The sequence below is a fragment of the Panthera tigris genome, chromosome B1, assembly GCF_018350195.1.
Source record: "Panthera tigris isolate Pti1 chromosome B1, P.tigris_Pti1_mat1.1, whole genome shotgun sequence".
Classification (NCBI taxonomy): Eukaryota; Metazoa; Chordata; class Mammalia; order Carnivora; family Felidae; genus Panthera; species Panthera tigris.
Genome location: NC_056663.1, coordinates 173,145,065 through 173,166,385, shown reverse-complemented (window position 1 = coordinate 173,166,385; position 21,321 = coordinate 173,145,065). Strand labels below are relative to the sequence as shown.

At 41.7% G+C, this 21,321-nt stretch overlaps 1 protein-coding gene across 1 annotated transcript in view; it reads left to right on the top strand.

Moving 5' to 3' along the window:
• The window catches only part of NWD2 (NACHT and WD repeat domain containing 2), a 181,624-nt gene that overhangs the window by 76,362 nt on the left and 83,941 nt on the right, over positions 1-21,321 (top strand). The window contains exon 3 of the mRNA XM_007098919.3: positions 15,753-15,869. Within this exon, the coding sequence (XP_007098981.2) occupies positions 15,753-15,869 (117 nt within the window). The remainder of the gene's footprint in view (positions 1-15,752; positions 15,870-21,321) is intronic.

The following is a 21,321-nucleotide window of genomic DNA, read 5'->3' as shown; positions in this document are numbered from 1 at the left end:
ATAGAGAAAAAGATGTGGCCAAGCACGTTAATCCCATATTTGAGTTTGTTTGGATTTGCATTATTTTTTTTTTTTTAGTAGAGGGAGGGAGTTGTTGAGCTACAGACCAGCCTGCATACAACATGGTATTAAGATTAGCTGAGAGGAAAACGAAGAAAAATATATTTTTCTAAATTATAAGTAGTCCCAGGAAAAGAGAAATAAAGCCAAAGGAAAACTGTAGAAGGCAGGGTCCATAGAATAAATTGACAGCAAGGATCATTGAACGAGTCAGGTGCATTGAACGAGTCTTTGAGATGCCAGGAAGCAGTGGAAACCACACTGGGCAAAAAAGAGCTGGAACTGAAGCCTGGCTTTCCACTGTGACTCCTTTAGTCCGGTGTCTGAAGCATGGGGGTGGTGACCACTTCTGTGTCTGAGGCTGTGTTTGGAACGAAAGTTTGCTAGTTCGCATTTGCTTCCCACCTTCTGAGCTTAGCAGGAATTCAAATATATAATACCTGAATCTTCTAAAAATATACTTCTTAGTATAGTCTCTTCTAGTAAGTTGTTTATAGATCTCCCTAAGGATATGTTTTCTAGTGAGATGGTTTTCTTCCCTCAAGTGCAACAAAATATGATGCTGGAAGATTCGTGAAGAAAACAAACAAACAAACAAAAACAACTTCTCTATATATTACTCCGGATTTCATCATTGGCTGTGCATTGAACCCAGAAGAAGTGAATTTCCTAGGTTTACTTAAATATGCACCGATCTGTTTTATGCTTCCTTGCCTTTGTTTATGCTGTCCTTTCCACCTGCAGTGCTCTGCAGCCTGCTTCCCTCCCTGAATAAGTCCTACTTATTCAGTTATATACATTAAAAAATGTTTAATGTATATTTATTTTTGAGAGAGGGAGACACAGAGTGCGAATGGGGGAGGGGCAGAGAGAGAGAGGGAGACACAAAATCTGAAGTGAGTGCCAAGCTGTGAGCTGTCAGCACAGAGCCCGATGCGGGTCTCAAACGGTGAGATCAGACCGGAGACAGAGTCGGACACTTAACCGATGGAGACACCCAGGTGCCCCTAAGTCCTACTCATTCTTAAGACTATGCCTATAGATCTTAAGTCATGCCCCTCTCCTCACCACCGCCCAGTAGCTATGTGTCCTCCGTGTGGTTCCTTGAATACTTCAAGCCTGTTCCCGTTTCAGGGTTTTGCCCTGGCTGCGCTTTCTCTGTAAGAATGTTCACCCCCCTCATCTTCACGTGGGAGTTTCCTTATTATTCTCCAGGTCTCCACAAAAATGCCACTTCCTAGAGATACTTCCCTGGCGACCCAGTCTAAAGTGAGCACCTAGGAGACTTCTTTTACGTCACCCTATTTTAGTTATTTGCATAGCATGTCTCAACACTGGATATTTGCCTTTTTTCACATATTGGCTTGCTTATTATCTCTCTCCCACTAGATTGTAAGTTTCACAAGAATAAGGACTTCTCTGCCTTCTTGACAGCTCCCCTCCGAGTTCTAGAATAGTGCCTGACACATAGTAAAACTGTAGGAATGTGTTGAACAAGTGAATGCCTTTCTGAGCATATGAATGAATGAAGTCTAAGTCCAGCATTACTTGCTTAAGGAAGTTTTCTCTGATCCTCTGGCCCCTCCTGGGATATGCCATGTACCCTCCTCTTTGCTCCCCTATAATCCTAGGCATAACTCAACAGTGCATCCAGTTTGTTCAAGAAGTGTTTGTTAACCAATGAACACATGCCAGCCAAGTGCTGGGAACACAAAAACAAACCAATCAGACCCTCTTCTTGTGGAGCTTCCAGTATTGTTGGGGGTGGCAGACAATAAACAATATATCCCAGTGGTTATGGATGCATTTTCTTGAGTAAATGCTTTTAAGAAAAGTAAGACAGGATAAGGGGGTTAGGGAATGCCAGGTAGTCAGAGAAGGACTCCTTAATAAGACCTTTGGACAGAGGTCTGTAGAAAATGAAGGAGCAAGTCTTACAGATGCCTTGGTAGGAGAATTCCAGGCATAGGCAACAAGGAAAAGGGTCTGAGGACCCTTGTGGGAGAGGACATCAGGTTCAGATCATATGGGACCTTGTGGGCCAAGATTAAGGACTTTGTACGGTTAAGAAGGGAAAGGAGGACGTTATAGGATTTACATTTAAGAGAGTCATTCAAGGGGCGCCTGGGTGGCTCAGGTGGTTAAGCGTCCGACTTTGGCTCAGTTCATCATCTCACAGTTCATGCGTTCGAGACCCACGTTTGGCTCTGTGCTGACAGCTCAGAGCCTGGAGCCTGCTTCAAATTCTGTCCCTCCCTCTCTCTCTGCCCCTCCCCTTCTCATTCTCTGTCTCTCTCTATTTCTTAAAAATGAATTAATGTTAAAAAAAAAAAAAAGACATGTAAGAGAGTCACTCAAGCTCTGTGAGGAGACTGGAATGGGGTGCAGGAAAAGGTAGAAGCAGGAGAACAGTGCAAGTTAAGAAATGATCACGGCATGGACTAGAATGAGCGACGGAGAGAACGAGACATCTGGTGAGGTCAAGTTTTCGTCACCTGTCTCTAAGGTCTGCAAGTTCTCAGGATTGGAATTGTCTTACTCATCTTATCCCAGTGATGAGTCATGTGTCTGGCACATAGTAGGCTGTTGAGTTAAATATTTATTAAATTGGTAGAATATACAGTTATGTTTTACACAAGGCCTTAAAACTCTCTCTCTCTCTCTTATATATATATGCCTGTTGGTCAGGCTTTTTTCTCTGTTTCCTTAATCTTTTCATTTAAACTAAGATATTCATTCATTCATTCTTGGAGTATGCACTAAGAATATATAAATCTGCCCCGCCCAGCACCCACTGTTACTCTGAACTAGGAGTAAGCCAGGTTAGGGCAGGAACCTCTAAAGGGGGTGCTTGACTCATGGGCACTTAGGACACCTCCATTTTGAAAGTGATTTTCATGTGAGTCCAGCCACTCCACTCGGTATCATTCCTGAAGAATATCTTCTCTCCTGGGTGGCTCGGTCAGTTAAGCATCCGACTTAGGCTCAGGCCAGGATCTCACTGTTTACGAGTTCAAGCCCTGCCTCGGGGTCTCTGTTGTCAGCACAGAGCCTGCTTCAGATTCTCTGTTCCCCTCTCTCTCTGCCCCTTCCCCACTTGTGTGCATGCTTGTCAAAAATAAAATTAAAAAAAGAAAAAAAACTGATAGCCAGCTTCTTCAGTGGCATCTAGTATTTATCTCACTTCATCTTATTCCCCAATGTTCATAAACCTGTTCCTTTTCTTCACCTTTAACATCCAGTACACCCCGGGTGTTTTTAATCCTTAGACCCCCAGTAAGAGTGCTGTCTTCCCCCTAAGCTGGTGCCTCTGAGTGATCCCCATGTCCTCATATCTGGCTCTCTTCCCTCCAGAGTTACATGAAGATAAGTCTCTATTTTTGGAATGTTAATATATGTGAAATGGAAGCCATCCCTCTCCTTTTGTCCAGTTTCTCAATTGCTATTGTTTTCTAGTCTTCAAAACTTCAAGATCTTAGCTTCCAGCACATTCTTCACCTTTTATAATCTACAAACTGCCCCTATTCTTGTTGATTCACCTGCCACAGCATTTCTTAGAAATTCACCTTTTTCTTCCCATTTCACAAGGCTCTGTCTTTATTCAGCCTTCTGTTTCTTAGATGCTGAATGACTATGGCATTTTCCAATTCTCTCCCAGCACTGGACATTTTGTCTTCTGGTCCAGACTGTCCACAGCTGCTCAGATCATCTTCCTTAAACAGTATTTATCAGATTTAATTCATTGTAAGATGGTTTTTTTTTCACATTTTTACTTCTCAGAAATCAGAATTCATCTTACAAATAGCACATCCTGATGTAATTGGCAGTGCATTTCTGTTTTTAGTGGAACATACAGTATTGGAGCAGCCTACAACTCCTGATGTTTTGGATTCAGTGAAATACAGTGAATTATGTCATTTATGGAGTGTAGTAGAAACAGCATGAATTTTTCTGTTAGAAAGACTAGGATTCAAATGCTGGGTCTGCAAATTACCAGTTCTGTGAGTCTGAACAAATTGCTTGATTTTTTTGACATTAGTTGACTGTTCTGTAAAATGAATGGGGGGTAGTGTTTATCTTCCCAGATTGTTTTGTGAAGGCACGAGATGACACGAAGCCCCTGGCACGTGGAAGGCACTCCGCCAATGTTCATTTGTTACTGCCTCTCGCCTTTTTAAGTCTCCTCTCCTGATTAAGAACCCGGTGTAATGAAATGATTTATGTGCATTTTCTTTTGCCTTTCTAAGTACAGCAGGAGACTTCTGACCAGAGGCATCTATCTGTCTGAGGGGTGCTCAATGTCTGGTACAGAAGGAATACAAATGGGAAGAATGGTTAGGAAATACTGTGCCGCATACAAGAAAGACCAGAACCTTAAAGGTCAGGCTGTTGGCTTGAGAGAAGATTTTGGTAAATTCGTTTAATCCTTTAGCACATCGACCAGTACTGTAGGACTCTGAGCCTGGAGGTCTAAAGTGTAGAGAAAAGGGCCGAGTTTGTCCATAAGGCAGAACCAGAACCCTCCCCCTGTAGCCTCCTGGAAAGTGATAGAAGGAGAGAGAAAGGCAGAGTCAGCACGTATACCTTTCCTTTCCTTCCTCTGAGTTCTGCTTCAGAGAAGGGGCCATGGGTTAGATAAGTGAAAATGAGTGGGAAAATAGGTAGCACTAAGGGCACCTTGCCTGTGCTCTCTACTTGGGACTCTGGAAAGAGATGGCCAGACAGTAACCACCCTACCCCGACCCCACCCCAACCCTGCAAACAGACCTGGGCTTGGCCACATCATGGCCGTGGCAGCAAGTGACGACTAGGCTTAACTTTCCCAGGCTGCTCTCAGTTATCGTGTGTCGTATATTCTGAGTTAAGAGCCAGTGCTAGTCTCCACGACCGGAAGAGGTGGCCGCACAAAAGGCCGTGGTGAAGAAACTGGACGGAGCATGGGCCCATGGCTTGGGGCAGCTCATCCACAGCAGGGGAAGCTGGCCTGGCTTGGCTGGAGAGCAACACGAGGCTCTGACCCAGCTGAGAGGGAAAGACCAGTCCCTAGGTGACTGATGCCAGCAGCCAGTGGGCATCACCTGGGGGCCACGCCCAAGCACTCTCATGTTTTCCCTTCAGGATATGAGGTCACCTGGATATCATCTTAGGGAAAAGAAGCAGGGGAACAGGGAAGCCATGTCTTTTGAGAAACTCGGCATTTTGATCCAAGAGAGAATAAGCACCTAACAGAGTCCTGGAGAACATCAGTTTACACTAAGGTTTAAATTGGGTAAAACTGAAAGTTCACGGTCTCGTGCTAGCCAGAGGGTGGAGACTTGGACAGGAGGCACAAACTGGTCTTAGAATTAAGAAGCTGCGCTGTCTGTATGTATCCGAGTTGTAGGTTGAGTGAAAGTCCATGTGTCTTACACTACCTTCACCTTGCTAACGATTACCAAGTTGAACAATCGCTTGGTCTCACACTGAGGGTCCATCCGCGGTTGCCCCCACCCACTCTTCCTCCGCCACAGCCCTCCTGCTCTGTCGAGCCCAGCCTCCTGCTCTATGCTGATTTTTTTCCTTGCAGCCGTCTGCCTGCTCACAAATCTCAAAATGTCTTTGCCTCCTGAGTTGCCAGAATACATCATTAGCTTCATAATTGACAGGCTGTGTTGTGATGCCCTTGGTTTTTTCTCCACATTGTCAGCTGATGGACTTTTCCATTTCCTGTTAATCAAATGCGTGCTTCTTAAGTGAAATGTATATCCTCTTATGGAATCACAGGTTGTTTCACTCAGGCAAGCACTTCAATTTGTCTAGCTCACTTCACATTTCAGTTCTGCCCATCAGTGCCTGGACAGGTCTTACCAACTTGATATTCCATAGAAGTATTATAAGTGTGTGACATCATCTTTCTCCCATCCATGAGCCCATTGGTTACAAGAGGGAAGGAAGATTAATAGAGATGAGAAAGAGAAGGAAAGCAGTATGTCATAATTGACCTTCATTGTTCTAGTGTGATTGTAAGTGTTGGCTCACCATTTCTGCAGCACGGAGCGGCTCTTCTGGAATTCTCCTGCCTGACTTCCCAAGACAGTATTCTTGTTCCTCCTTTACCTGGTGTGCACAGACAATCTTCTGCCTAATATTTCTCCTAAATATAGAGCAGTGGCACTGTGGGGAGCTCCAGAATTTACTGGAGGAGCTATATACTTTGCTGAACATTTAATTCTGCTAAATTGTGGCTGGCTGATTACCCCAACGCTGAAAATCACCCAAGATTAGTCCTCCAGTAAGCAGAATGAGAGATCCTCATTTGCAGGTGACATTTACGTGTCCCAGTTGGGTACAATCACCGTGAAGCCTTTCTCAGATTCTTAACACAAGGCACCTATTTCTTCCTATCCTCATTTTTTATTTCTTATAGTAGAGAGAGGAGACCTTTTAACAAGACTGCGCCGTAGAAAGAGCACTCTTATTTAAGAGATCTGATTTGTCAATAATTAGTTGTAAACCATCGAAAAAGTAACTTCAGCTCAGTTTTCTTGTTTCTTCTACTTGATCTGTATTTTCTTTTGGCTCCCACAGTTAATTATGCTGTGACCTCATCATCTCTTTATGGACAGGCTGTCACATTTCTGTCTTTGGGGAGCTTCTATCTAGAAGTCCCTCTTCTCCGAAGAACAGCCTCCTGTACATTTAACCTTCAAGTCCAGACTTCCTCAATAATGTCTCACCCTCAAGTCCTCAGGGCAGATTTAGGTCATTGGTCCCATGGGCCTCATGTATTTATTCACAGACATTGACTGAGCTCTTGCTCTGCACGAGGCAGAGTTGTGGGTGCAGCAGATACCACAGTATTGGAAACGAACCTAGTCCCTGCCTTCGTGGAGTCGTGAACCGTGGTGACCAGAGTGATGCTGGCTGCAAAGGGAACACAGGGTGCGCTGGGCGTGCGCAGTGGGAGGCTTCCTCAAACTTTGAGGCCTCAGGACGGCTGAGGAACTGATGTCTAAGCTGAATCCTGAAGGATGGGTAGATGCAGATGCCCACATTGAAAAGAAAAGTTCAGGCAGAAAAAACATATTTGCATAGGCAAGTTTGGAAAAGAACTTGAACATTATGCTGTACTCACTGCCTACCAGGCACTTACCCTGAGTGCTGTGTGTACTTTAACGTGTTTAATCATTGCTGTGAGCCTAGCCGGTAAATTCCATCTTCTCCATTTTATTGCCTGGGGACGCTTAGAAATACAGAAGTAAATAACTGCTAGAGATCTCATAGCTAGTAAACCGCAGAGTCAGATTTGACCCAAGGCAGTTTGGCCCCAGGGTCCATGCTCTTCAATCATTGCACCAAAAAGCCTCTTATGTTCACATGTTCACAAAAATGTGTATGGCTAGGTACAGGTATGTAAATATAAACATCTATGTAAATGTGTACATTTCAATATATATTTATACACTTGTACAAACACGTGTGAAGGGCATATACGTAGCTAGAACATGAACAGTGAGGGGGGAACATGATATGAAATGAGGGTAGGGAGTTGGGTAGGGACTAGATCATGGAGGATCTCATAGAGCAAGTCAGAGATTCTAGATCCGATCTTCAGGCTGATAGGAAGCATGGGAAGTACATAAAGTAAACAGCCCAGGTTCAAATCCCACCTCCATACTTGCGACCTCCGGGGCTTTGCACAGGTTACTTCTCTCTGCCTCAGCTTTTTCATTTACAGAAGAGAGACAGTATTCTTGTCTGTCTCATAAGTTTAAGGAGTAAATAAGTTACTCTGTGTAGTATCTGGTAGAGTAGGAGGAAATCTTAGTTCTGGTGATCAGATCTGCATTCTAAAAAGCTCCCTCTGCCCGCCATGTCGTGAATAGATTAGAAGGAGCAAGGATGAAGGTAATGCAGGGAGTCGGAGTAGCAAGACAGGCACAGGTGCACTCCGATGCGGTGCTTGCTGAAATCCCAGCGACGAGAACAGAGCCAACTTTGGGTCTTTCACTCGGGCACCTGCTCTGTGGACCTGCCACCAAAGGAAGCCAGTCCCTGGTTGCTGCCTAGCTGCTGTTCCTTCATGGAGTGGGCTTCTCCAGCTTCTACTCCATGGACACTGGCTTCTAGCTTGTGGTTCTTTTTTCTGCCTCCAACAACAACTGCTCCCTTCCCTCTGCCTCCACGTTTATTAGGCCTGAAAAGTCCAAGGTGCTGCCTTACTCCATGGTTTAGTTTTCTTCACTATCACATCATAATTGTTAGGGCTGTCCAGAGGCTAAATCTCCAAGACATAGAGGCCTCAGGTATGAGCAGTTCGTCATCCTCATGAGTCTTTGGCTGAGGCATCACCCTACGTCATACTCTTGGAGCCTTCTGGTGATTGTGTATGACCACTTGTCTCAGCCAGTCCTCCCTGGACTTGATTTAGCACTTGACTTTCCCAGAAAAGTCCCATCTTAGTCATGTCCCCATATATCTTTGTCCTATATGTCATGACCAAGAGAATAATTGCGAGGTAACCTAAAGTCAAGATTTGCTATAGTTCTAGTAAAAGGGTGGCCGTGGATGATGTGGAGCTGAAGAGGGTTGTTTTTCTTATATCCTATGCATCTTAGGGAAGTCATTCTAACCAGGGCGAGAATTACCATACCTGTAAACCGTACCTCCCCAGTTTCTGGCGAACCTAGTCTGAGGTTTAAGACTCCTCCCTGTTTACATTCTCCTGCAAGGTGAACATTCTAGTAACAAGACACAACTAAATCAAAATCAAACGAGTGCTGTATTGACCTTGGAAGTTATGTCCATATGACCATAACGTTGCCCTTGTTCAAAACTTTCTGACCTGCTGTGTGTTCTTTTGAATATTTTTAGTGGTGGCAGATTTTAATCCCTTTAAGAATAGGTCTGATTTTTTTGAAAGAGCTTAAGGCCTTTTCAAAGCCATGTCTTACAATGTAAAGGCCAGTAAGGCTGGGAAAATACCATTTTTAATAAAAACAAATCTAACAATAGAGTGACAAGAGGTTTTTTCAATACAAAATAAGATAATTCCTGCAGAGGAAATGCCCTGGGCAGTGGCAGAATCGTTGGCATGAACAGGTAGCCTCCCGTTATAATAACTTTGAGAAACAGCCTTCATTTCAGTACTGTGTCTATTCAAAACCAAAATCGGCTGTACTGTCTCTGTAGTTACACTTTTGTCTTGCATTCAGGTAGCGTCATATGATAGCATGGGAAAATCGAGAAGGAACCTATTTTGGAAAATATTTCAACTCAAAGGCTGTTTCTGAAGAAATGATAGTGTGAAGCCATGGTAAATGCCAATTTGACCTTTTTTCTGGTAAATCATAAGGTTATGTTTGGTTTCTTACAGGCTGCTTTGTGTTTGCTGGGCAGTCTTGGTATTTAAATGGTTATGTCTGATTCGAGTGGCCAAATTTGTTAGGGCCTTTATTTGCTGGCTTTTTGTTTTCAGACCAATTCAGCACATTATAATCATGATAAATTAGCTTTCCTAGGAATATTTTAAAGCAAGTTAGATGGCTTTAAGTACAAAAAGATAAAATCAAATTACTTTCCTGAGTGTTTATATTTCATGATGAAATAAGTAAAGGCACATAAAATGTGCTGTCAACAAGTTAGTATTCCAATAAATAGTAAATTAGATTCAGTGTCTGCAGTGCTTGGGCATTAGGCTAAAAGCTAAACTAATTTTTGTAAGTATATAATAAATCTTGTCTTGTTGGGCACTTTGGATTCCAACCACTTTTTGCCAGCTATTGATCATGCGAATAGACGGCAGATTTGCCTGCCTAAAATGGTGTTTTGTGTTGCATAAGTTGGATGTTTCCTTTATTTATTTCCTCTCTGCCTTCATGGTTGCTTGATTTTATCTTTTTTCATCATTTTCTGCCCATAAAGACGTTTGAGAAAGAATAACGTAAGGGAGAAAAGCTGGAAGCAGGAGAACATTTAAACAAAGTGACCAAAGTAAGGAGACGTGGCATTAGACAGCCCTGGATGAGGGCCATGGTGGCCAAACTTGAAGAAAGTAACAGGTGCAAAACTTATTACAAAAGACTTCCATTGGTGGCAGATAAATCATGCGTCCCTTAGGCTTCTATTTGAAAATACAAGTGAAATCCTTGTTTTGACTCATACCCTGGTCATTTGTTCCACATATGTTTATTTAGATTTTATTGTTGACTCTTAAAATCGTAGGCGCTTGATTTAAACATCTGTTGTTGCACTCAGTTCTGCTGTGAGTAGGGGACGGAAGACCTGTAGAAAATCACAGTACTAAATGGATGCACAGAGTGTCGTTGAGATGACAACCACAGAATCGTCCCCCTTAAAGTGTGTGATTCAGTACTTTTTAGTATAGTCAAAGTTGTGTAAGCATTATGATTTTAGAACCTTGTCATCACCTCAAACAGAAGTCCTGTGCCCTTTAGCTGTCACTCTCAAATTGGCCTGTTCCCCTCCCTCCCTGCTCTAGCCAACCATTAAACTGTTGTTTGTCTCTGTAGATTTGCATGTGCTAGACATTTCATATACATGGAATCATACAGCGGATTCCTTTGTGACTTTTTACTTAGAATAATGTTTTCAGGTCTCATCCATGTTGTAGCATCAGTATTTCACTACTTTTTATTGCCAAATAATATTCCATTTACAGATATACCACATTATATTTCCCCATTGATCGCTTGATGGACATTTGGACTGTTGCCACGTTTTAGCTATTATGAATAATGTTGCTACGAATATTAGTTTTTGTGTGGACGTATGTTTTCATTTCTCCGGGAGAACTGCTCGATCGTGTGGTAACTCTGTGTAACTGTTTGAGGAACTGCCAGGCTCTTTTCCAAAGTGGTGGCACCATTTTATATTCCCACTAGCAACGTAGGACACTGCTCCACATTTTCATTAACACTTGTTATTATCAGTCTTTTTAATGGCAGCCACCCTAGTGGGTGTGAGGCGTTATCTCATTGTGGTTTTGATTTGTGTTTCCCTGATGACTGATGATGTTGAGTATCTTTTCATGTGCTTATTGACAATCTATAAATTCTGTGAAGAAACGTCTACTCAGATCTTTCGTCCATTTTCGATCAGCTTGTCATTGATGGAGCTGTAGGAGTTCCTTATGTTTTCTAACTGCAATTCCATTATCATAAAGGGTCCTCTTTCTCTTTTTTTAATGTTTAATTTTGAGAGAGAGAGAAAGTGCACACGAGCAGGGGAGGAGAGAGAGAGAGAGAGAGAGAGAGAGAGAGAGAATGAATGAATGAATGAATGAATGAATCCCAAGCAGGCTGCATGCTGAGTGGAGCCCCACACAGGGCTCGATCCCACAACTGCAAGATCACGACCTGAGCCCATATCAAGAGTTGGGCACTTCACTGAGAGACCCAAGTGCCCCTCTTTTTACTTTCTTGACAGCATCTTTTGAAGCACAAAACTTTGATTTTGAGGAAGTCCAACTTCTCACCTTTTTTCTTTGGTTACTTGTACTTTGCTATCATCTCTAAGAAAGCATTGTCAAATCCCAGTTCACAAAAATATACTCCTGTGTTTTCTATAAAACTAGTTTTAATTCTAAAACTAATGTCTGTGATCTATTTCAAGTTAATTGTTGTATATGATGTGAGGTAGGGTGTCAAACTTCATTCTTTTGTATGTGGATCTCCAGTTGTCCCAGTACCTTTTGTTGAAAATATGATACATTCCTCATTGGATTATTTTGGCACCCATGTTGAAATCTGTTGACCAGAAGTGTGAGGATTTATTTTATTCCATTGAATATCCTTATCCCAGTATCACACTGTCTTAATTATTGCACCTTTGTAGTACGTTTGAATCTGGAAGTGAGAATCCTCTAACTTTGTTCTTCCTTTACAAGTTGTTTTAGCTATTCTGGAATAGCTAAATAGCTCTTGCATAGCTAAATTGCTAATAGCTCTTGAATATTCTGGGTTTTAGGATCAACATGTCAACTTCTGTAGGTAAGCCAGCTTGGGTTTTATAGTGATTGCTGTGAGTCTAAATATTAATTTGGGGAGTATTGCCATCTTAAGTCTCCCCGTTCATTTACTTGGGGTGTCTTCCAGTTTGTTCAGATCATCTTTCATTTCTTTCAGTAGTGTTTTATAATTTTGAGAGTGTAAATTTTACATTTCTTTTGTTAAATCTATCCCCCTAAGTTTTTTATTCTTTCTGTTGCTGTTCTGTTTGCTCATTGCTGGTGTACAGAAGTACATTTGGTTTTTGTACGTTGATCTTGTATCCTACAACCTTGCTCAACTCAATGGTTCCAACACTTTTAGTGGTTTTCTTAGGATTTTAATATATAAGATCGTGTTATCTATGAATAAAGATAGATCTACTTCTTCCTTTCCTATCTGGATGCGTTTTATTTCTTTTTCTTGCCTAATTGCCCTGACTGGAACATCCAGGAAAGTGTTGAATAGGAGTGGTGAGAATGGATATCCTTCCCTTGTTCCTAATCTTAAGGGCAGAGTTTTCATTATTAAGTATGCTATTATTATATGCCCTTTATTCGGGTTAAGGTAGTTAATTTCTATTCCTAGTTTTTTGTGTGTTTTATCATAATGGGGTGTTAGGTTTTGTCAAATGTTTTTTCTGTATCTGTTAAGATTGATCATTTGATTTTTTCCCTTTATTCTATTGGTATAAAGTGCATCACCTTAGTTAATTTACTGGTGCCAACTTTGCATTCCTGGGATAAATACCACCTAGTTGTGTTGTGTAATACTTTTTACATGTTGCCAGATTAGGTTTTCAAGTGTTCTTGAATATATTTGAGTATTCTAGAATCTTCTCCATTTATTTTATATTCATGAGATACTGCTCTGTCATTTTCTTATATGTTTGTCTGCCTTTAGTACAAGGGTCACACTGGTCTCATAGAATAAGTTGGGAAGTGTTCTCTCTTCTAATTTTTGGAAGACTGTGAAGAATTGATAGAGTTCACAACAGTGCATCCATCTGAACCTATGCTTTTCTTTCAGATTCCTACTTAATCTCTTTTCACATTTCTGTTCATATTTTGTTTTGTCTTGAGTCTGTGTGATTTGTCTCTCTAGGTATTTGTCCATTTAAGTAATCTAATTCATTGACATATGGTTGTTCATCGTATCCTCTAATAATCCTTTTTCTATTTCTATAAAGTCAGTACTAATGCCTCTCTTTCACTTGTGATTTTGGTAATTTTGAGTATTTTTTTTAATGCAGCTAAAGTTTTGTTCCACTGTGTTCAGAGAACAAACTTTTGGTTTCACTGATTTTCTCTATTGGTTTAATATTTTCTTTAATAATTTTTTTCACTCTAATAGCAATGATGAATTTGGAAAAGACCCAAGACCTTCGTTTGACTCCCAAGGATATATATAGCTCAGAAAGACCTCCAGCCTCTTGAAAATTTCCAGGCTGATGGCTGGAGGAATAAATACCAATAGCAGAGTGAGTTGTCCAGGTAGATAAAATTTAAGGCCCCCTCCTATGTCCTTCCTAACCCCAGCGAACTCTCATATGAATCTGTGAAAAAAAGACAACAGGCCCAAAATGGAGCCACTTATGCCAAGCACCCAAGTGATGGGTTTGGCTTTCCCAGTAATGGAATCTTACACCAGTCAATCAGGAATTGCCTGATCAGCAGTACGTAGGTAATGTGCCTGACAGACCCCTGCTATCCCCTAAAGGAAAGTAACCTAGCAAAAACTGTGCGCTTTTTTGCCTCGTTGAACTTCCTTGTTCCTGCTCCCTTCTGCCTAAAAAAGTCTTTCATTTTGTACACCTCCTTTCTATCTGGTAGATACCTGCCTGATACCAATCAGGTTTTGTTCAGATAAACTCTTAAAATGTTTAAAAAAAAAAAATAATAATAATAATAATAATAATTTTTTTCACTATATTTGTTACTCATAGTTATTTTAAGACCCATCTTCTCAGAAACTATGTATGATTTATACCAACTTAATTCATTGAGCTAGCATACTTCTTTATAACTCTATTCCCTTTTTGGACTGTTTTTGTATAGGTTACATATCCAATTATATTTTATATAATTTTATGTCATTTAAAGAGAGGAGAGCAGGTATATATTGATAGCATTTGTTATATCAACCTTTATATTTACCATTTCTTTTTCTATTCATTTGTTCTAAATCAGACCTTTCCTCACATATGTCCAAACAGTGTCAGCCAAAAGGATGAAAAGCAGGCTCTCTGAATGACTGTTAATCTGTGCGTGGTACAACTAAGTGTCAGCATTCACATTGCAGATCTGTGCGTTTGACAAGTTATTGGTAGATGGCCAAAAATGTCTTGTTCTAACAATCTCAGTAACTTACAGTTATGCCAAATTAAAGTTTCTGTTATGGTGAAGTAGTCTGTACCTGTGCTTTCCATCAGTAGCCACATGTGGCTATTGAGTATTCGGAATGAATTAATTTTAATTTATATTTAATTTTAAATAGCCAAAGTTATAGGCTCTCATACGGGACACCGAAGTTATCTCAGATGACTCCTTCCTTAACACTGTGATTAAACTTTGTAAGGTAGACTAAAGGGAAGAACCCCCAAATATATGATATTCATCATTTATCATAAAACATAAGGATATTTTTTAAGAAGTTGTTATATCTTTGTCAGCCATCTAAAAACTCATATGCACATAGACAAAGAACTGGTGCAGACACACCCATGCAGGGCCATGGCCAGGAGACGGGAGGTACGCGAGCCCTTGAGGTCCGCTTGGGGCACCATGGAGGACACACGCTCTGTGCCTGCATCTCCGTGAATGCCATACGAACAGCCAGTAAGGAGGGGAGGTTCTTTTTCTGCTTGTGGGAAACAAGAAAAAGGAAATCTTCAAAGCTACAATTGGAAACATTTACCTTATGTATGCAGAACATCAGTTGAGTAAAGGGAAGGAAACCCATAATGCTCTTCATAGATTTTTCAAAGAGTGTGCTTGCGGAAGTTTTCACAGACTCTCAGCATCTTCCCTCATACTCTTTGAAGTAAGGAAATAGAGGATCCTATTATCCTCACTTCTCATTAAGGCATACCGCCTTTCATTGTTTCCAATACATGTTTCTCAGACATATATTGATGAAAGCCAAACTGCTCTCAGATGAAACAGACATAAACAAAATATGTATTCCCGTGGGATAAAGCATGATAAAAATAAATACATAAAACCTAAAAACACCTGTTAAGAAATGTAGATGTTTCCCTCTAGGTCAGTATATATTAATGCCCATTATGGTTTTCCCTTCTCATATTAAGATGCACAGCACCATTATACACTATTGTTTAATTGTCTCAAATAATGTGGTTGCCATATCCCAGTTGCTTCCAGACATGTTTTTGAACTCCTGTTACCATTTCAATATAAGGAAAAGTTGGTTCCACAAAACCTCTGCTGACAGTTAACATTTCATTCTTCTCTGGGCCTATGTCAACAGTATAATAAAGAACAAAAGACATTACAGTGTGCACACCTATCATGGGGTAAAACAGTATATCTGTTTGGGTCTTAAATATAATTTTCCCTCTTAAGGGAAAACGTGCTGCAAAGAGGAAAGTTAAAAGTCACGTTAGCTTAACACTGTAAGTAAGAATAAAGGTAAATTAAGTTTTCCTGCAGGTAAACTAATGTTGCCTCGTCCATTGGTTCCCAGGTCATAGATCTCTACTGGGGCATCGATGAGGACGAGTGGGACAGCCCCGAGCTCCAGAAGACACGCATGAAGCAGCTGGAGGAGTGTTTGAAAACTTCCGCAGGTCCATGTTTTGTTGTGGGTATAAAAACACTAATGCTTTATATTAAATTGTAGATGACTGTGAGAATTGTTGTTGGTTTGTGATTCTTAAGGGATCTTAGTTATTTTGAATGAGGAACAAATCCTGGCTTTTCTCTACCTATTGAAAAACTATAAACTGTCTCCTTGCCCTAAATGTGTGAGAACAAAACCTTCAGCTTCTCCATAAGCAGCACTGCAAATTCACGGTGAATAATTCGCAGTGGTAATCGAAGGGGTGACTTGGGTCTGACAGCAGTTTCCCCCACACCTTGTGATTAGCAGTAAGGATTACTGTGTCCGTGTACAGTAAGTAGCCCGATTTTCCTTACAGGGTATAATGTATTACATCAGTGTCTCCCTTTCTTGACACCGGAATTGTTGGCAGGTTGTTTTTTGTTTTTTTTTTTTTTAACACACTGACTGAAACATTTGTTAAAGTAAACCAATGTAGGACGTCAAATCCACCAATAGAAAGTGATGCCCTATGGGAGGAAAAAATTCTTCAGAGTGATTTTCAGCTAGATGCTCATTAAAGGCTACAAATGCACAGGTTTTTCAAGTGAGACATATTTTCCAAAGAATACATACTCTTCTATGTATACACAGTGGTAGTATGATATGCAGGTCACTCTCTGGCAGGTGATTGTGTCAAATCACTGCCTTAATTTAGCTTAAGAAAGAATTAGCTTATCCTGAATCCAGACAGATTTTAGCAATTGATATGGAAGTTACCCCTCTCAACACAGAGATGTTGAGGCTGATAGATGAATCTGAAACTAGTGAATGCTTCGAAGAAAATATCATACAGTTAAAAGCCTAGAGTTAGTGTGTCAGCAAGAGTTTTTAATATTTATTTGCATTTCTATTTATATTCAGTTCCACAAAAGGTTAGGAAGACAGAGATGATATCAGATATCCAGCCACGCGATAGTGAAGTTCTTCCTGAGGATAATAAAGTGCATAAAGGTTCTGCAGCATTTTTAGTATCAGTATATAAATTATTTACTTATTTGCCAACTACTTAATGCTTCTGTGCCAGGCCTTGCCTTAGTGCTGGGGATATGGTGGGTTGACCCATGTGAAATGGTTATTTTGTCTGCCACTTAATGATTTAACCTTAGTTTTGAACTAAGAAGGTAAAACTCCCTGCCCTTAAGCAAAAACAATATAAAAACAGAGAGGGGGACAAAATAGAGGAGACTCTTAACTATAGAGCACAAACTAAGGGTTGCTGGAGGGGTTGTGGGTATAGGGATGGGCTAAATAGGAAGGGGCATTAAGGAAGACACTTATTGGGATGAACACCGGGTGTTCGCAGAAGACTGATAAAACTAACCACTTTCAAAAGTTTTAATAATTATTGGGCACATACAAATAAAATAAAGAATAAATTGCCAAAATAAATAAATAAATCAGACAAAAAAACCCAAAAAACTCCTTGCCCTTTCGAGAGCTTAATGTTCTTAAGTGGGCCCAAAGGGAGAAGGTAGGCAAAAATGAAGAAAATAAGGAAAATAATAAGTGCTATGGAGAAGAATACAAAAAGGAAGGAGAAGAGGGAAGACCCATGAGGGGAGAGATTTGTTATTTTCGGTAGAGTGGTTGGAGATAGGCCTTACTGCTAAGGTGTGGGTAGCGCCTGTGAGGGGAGATAGGAGGAAGGATGGGAAAGAACCAGGTATATTTCCAGAGCAGAGTGTTCCAGGGAAAGGAGTTGGGACCATGCTTGGAATGTTCAGGGAACAGTATGAGCAAGATGGGGGAGGACAGGATGATCTTGGGCTTGCTCATCTTGAAGTTGGCTGCAGAGATCTTGCTTCCAATGACCTGAGAAGCCACAGAGTATTTTGAGAAGACTGAAGGGACCTAACCTCTCTTAAGGCCCACCACGGCTGCCAGGTGTACATAGAGGGCAGAGCGGGGAGCCCCCTTAGAGCGCTAATGCAGGAAGCCAAACGAAAATACATGACTTAAGGGGTTGAAGAGTGGACATCTAACAACAGTGTCCTGTGGTCTGAACAGAACAAGACAGTCCTGAAAGCCATGTAAGATATCTGAAGATTTAGTAGGGAAAGAGGAATTAAGACCTTTTCCATGGGTCTTCAGAGGACAAAATTAGGACCGGCAGCTGGAAGGAACAAGAAGACAGGCTTCAGCTCCAGGTGAAGAAGTTGGAAGATACAGCACTCACTGGTTTGGGGGGGTCGCATATCCCTGGGCTCTGACATTTCATAGCTGCCTGACAGTGGAGGAGTTTCTTTACTACCCTCAGCCTCAGTTTCTTTATCTGTGAAATGGAGATGATGATGATGATAATAGTTCTCTGTCCCCTGGGGTCCCTCTGAGGATGAAATGACATTCCAGAGCACTTTGTAGTGTCTCATATCCGGAATCCGCAGTAAGTGTTGTATCACTGTTACCTCTCAAAACTGTCTAAAGATGAAATCATCCGGCCCAGACTGCAATGAGTGCATCGTTAAGAAAGTTGTCATCAAAGGAGAAGTAGGGGTGCTGTACAGGAGACTCAGTGGAAGACAAGTTAGACCAGGTTCCGTGATGCTTGGAAAGCCCAACTGGGGAGGTCCGCCCTGGGGAATCACAGTTGTTATGCTGTCCTGATTCAGCCTCAGAAAAGTCAGGAATGAGAGGGACATTATCCACACGCCCCCCCCCCCTTTTTTGTCTCCCTGTAGAGCATCATACCCAAACTACTAAAATTAGCCACGGCCATTAAGTCTCACAATTTGCTGGTAGGGGAGTGAATAAAGACTGCCAGCTTCAGCAGGTTCTGAGAATAAAGGTTAAATGAGAGAACATAAGAACAGCTTCATTGAATGTAAACAAATGATTTACCCCTTCTCCTGTTCCATGTTGAAACTCAGGGGAACCAGGATGAAACCCTGTGGATACAGCCAGGATTACTCACCCCAGTGATCCTAAACCAGGCAAGACTTCTCTCCCTGCTTATAAGAAATATAGTACATCTCTTATGGCCTTTCTTGTTGTAACTATGGTAACAGCAGGCGTGCATGTGTCGCCTTTGAGCTCCAGTTTCCTTGCCCAATGCTTCCTTGCGTTACTTCTAGAAGTCATCATGACCCCTGTGGCTTGCAGCCCATGGCATATTATTCCCCCTAGTGCTAAAGTCTTTGGCAGGAAAATTTGCTATTGCTGAATGACAAAGTTTGTGTATTTTCAAAGGCTTCACAAATACTAGCCTTATGTTAGATGCAGATAAATTCCGCAACCAAACAAAGCTCATTTTAAGTACCCAGGGAACTGAGACCCAAAGGGAACTTGGACCTAAACGTTCTATGTGCTTGGCTCCTTCCAGCATCCTTTCCCAAAAGCGGTCCTTTGGGATATGGCCTGAGGTCGTACAGTCAAGAAGGCTAATCCTCCACACCTGTCTGTGCACATGTTTGATCACAGGATGGGATGGCATCAGGTGCCTACACACGTGTCCAGTTTCTCAGAGGATCCACTCAGGAGACCTGTCATACTGAGAATACATCATTTTCTTGTAGGAAAGCACACGCAGTGGGAAAAAGCCACACTTTGTATTTCGCAACCTGAATTAGAGCCCTGGTTCTGACAGAGCCGTTAACTAACCTCACCCTGCTTTGATTACCACATCCATAAAATGGGGAAATAACCATGAGCTATAGCAAACGTAGAACAAATATCAAAGGTTTGTTGTAGGAACCAAATGTGATAGTTCTTGATAAAGGGATGCACAACCATTAGTTATTATTAAAGTGGGATTTATTTTCAAGTGAGAATAAAACGCTTTTACCCGTAATGGACATTTATGCGATACTGGACATTTTTCCCTTTGAAAATGGTGATGATAGTCTAAATGTAGAAAAGCACTAAGACTCGATTCACACCGTCAGATAATAGAGTCAAATGTTATAGGGGTTTTGAGTTCATTCTTTACAAACGTTGTAAAACGTAGAGTATATATTCATTTGCTGGATAGGAATTTGCTGGAATTTACTTAGACCTTGACCTGCTCCCAAGGAGGGGTGTTGACCAGGACCGCACTGTTTACAGGAAGACAGCTTACACCGGAGTCCAGAGTCCTCATCTTCAGAGAGTTGCCTCAGCCCCCACCAAGTGTGGGAAGCTTAGCAGAATCTTCCCCACAACCTGTCGCACCCACTTAGTCCAGAAAAACCTCTTATGAAGGGGGAGCGGGGATGCCCTTGAGCAGAGTTCCCGTATCTGTGGCCTCTTCGTGATGCGTGTTTATGGAGAGGAAGCATTTTGTTATTGTCATCCTTCCAAATTTGGAGTACCCCAAAAGAATTGCTTGTGACATTTCAGCATTGACCCTGGACCTTAGGTGAAGGCCTATGTCTTGGCCAAAGTTCATTAAAGCAACTGTTGGCTTGAGGAACTGGGAGTTTGAGAAGCTTCCTTATAGGATTAGAAGAGCTTCCGCCAAGGGTGTCAGAGCCGTGGGAGATGCAGACAGCGTCTCGCTACGTTCCCTCAGTCCAGAGTGGGTGATGTGGAGATTTACTGAGGGAGAGGCATTGGCAGGCTACCCTAGGGGATTCGAGCCAGGCCTGTGCAGCCAATACAGGCAGCTCCGGTTACCACGGACTGAGACAGGTAAGAGGTGATTCCATGACTTCACATTCAGAGGGCCATTCCCCGTATCTTAAGAGTCGGGACAAAGAGAATGCGGCGTGCTTTGTCAATTTCCAGAAGTCTCAGGGAGCCATAGTCCATATAGCATCCTCACTGGGGTACCAGATGTAAACAGACATAATCTGTCAGCATTGGATAGAGAAGCATTCCAAAAGAACGGAACTACTGCCATCATTCTGACCTGAGCGTAAGTGGATGCCACACCCATCTTCCACCCCACCCCACCCACCCCTACACACACACACACACACACACACACACACTACCGTCACTGGCACCAGTGGTACTTGCAGAGAGCACTCTTGCCGACCACAGACAGCTCCTGGCAGCTGCACTTGAGACTATGCACAAAGTGGGAAGAAGGAAGCTCGGAAATAGACATTTTCAACTGGGCTAAATTTCGAAACAGAAATACGAAAACAGAAAGAAAGGGTTGGACCAAGAAATCGATCATTATTGAGCAATTTAAGGTTTTTCCACTAGGCAGAAGAATAAAGATGAGACAGCAAGGTCCATAGTTGTTACCGGTAAAAATGAAACCTTTCCATATTTGCACATCACAGAGGGACACTACTGAATGGAGCCTACAGCACACGGATCCGTTCCTTGTCACCTGCCCCCACTCTCCTCCAGCTGCCATGATGCTTCAGATTTGGGATCGTTTTGGTTTTTTAATAATTTTCAGTGAAGGAAAACTATACAGTGAGAGTTCTGAAATCACTGAATTTGAAAGATGTGTTCGCACAACATTTTAGCTTTGCAAAATATTTCATTTTATCCACATTCC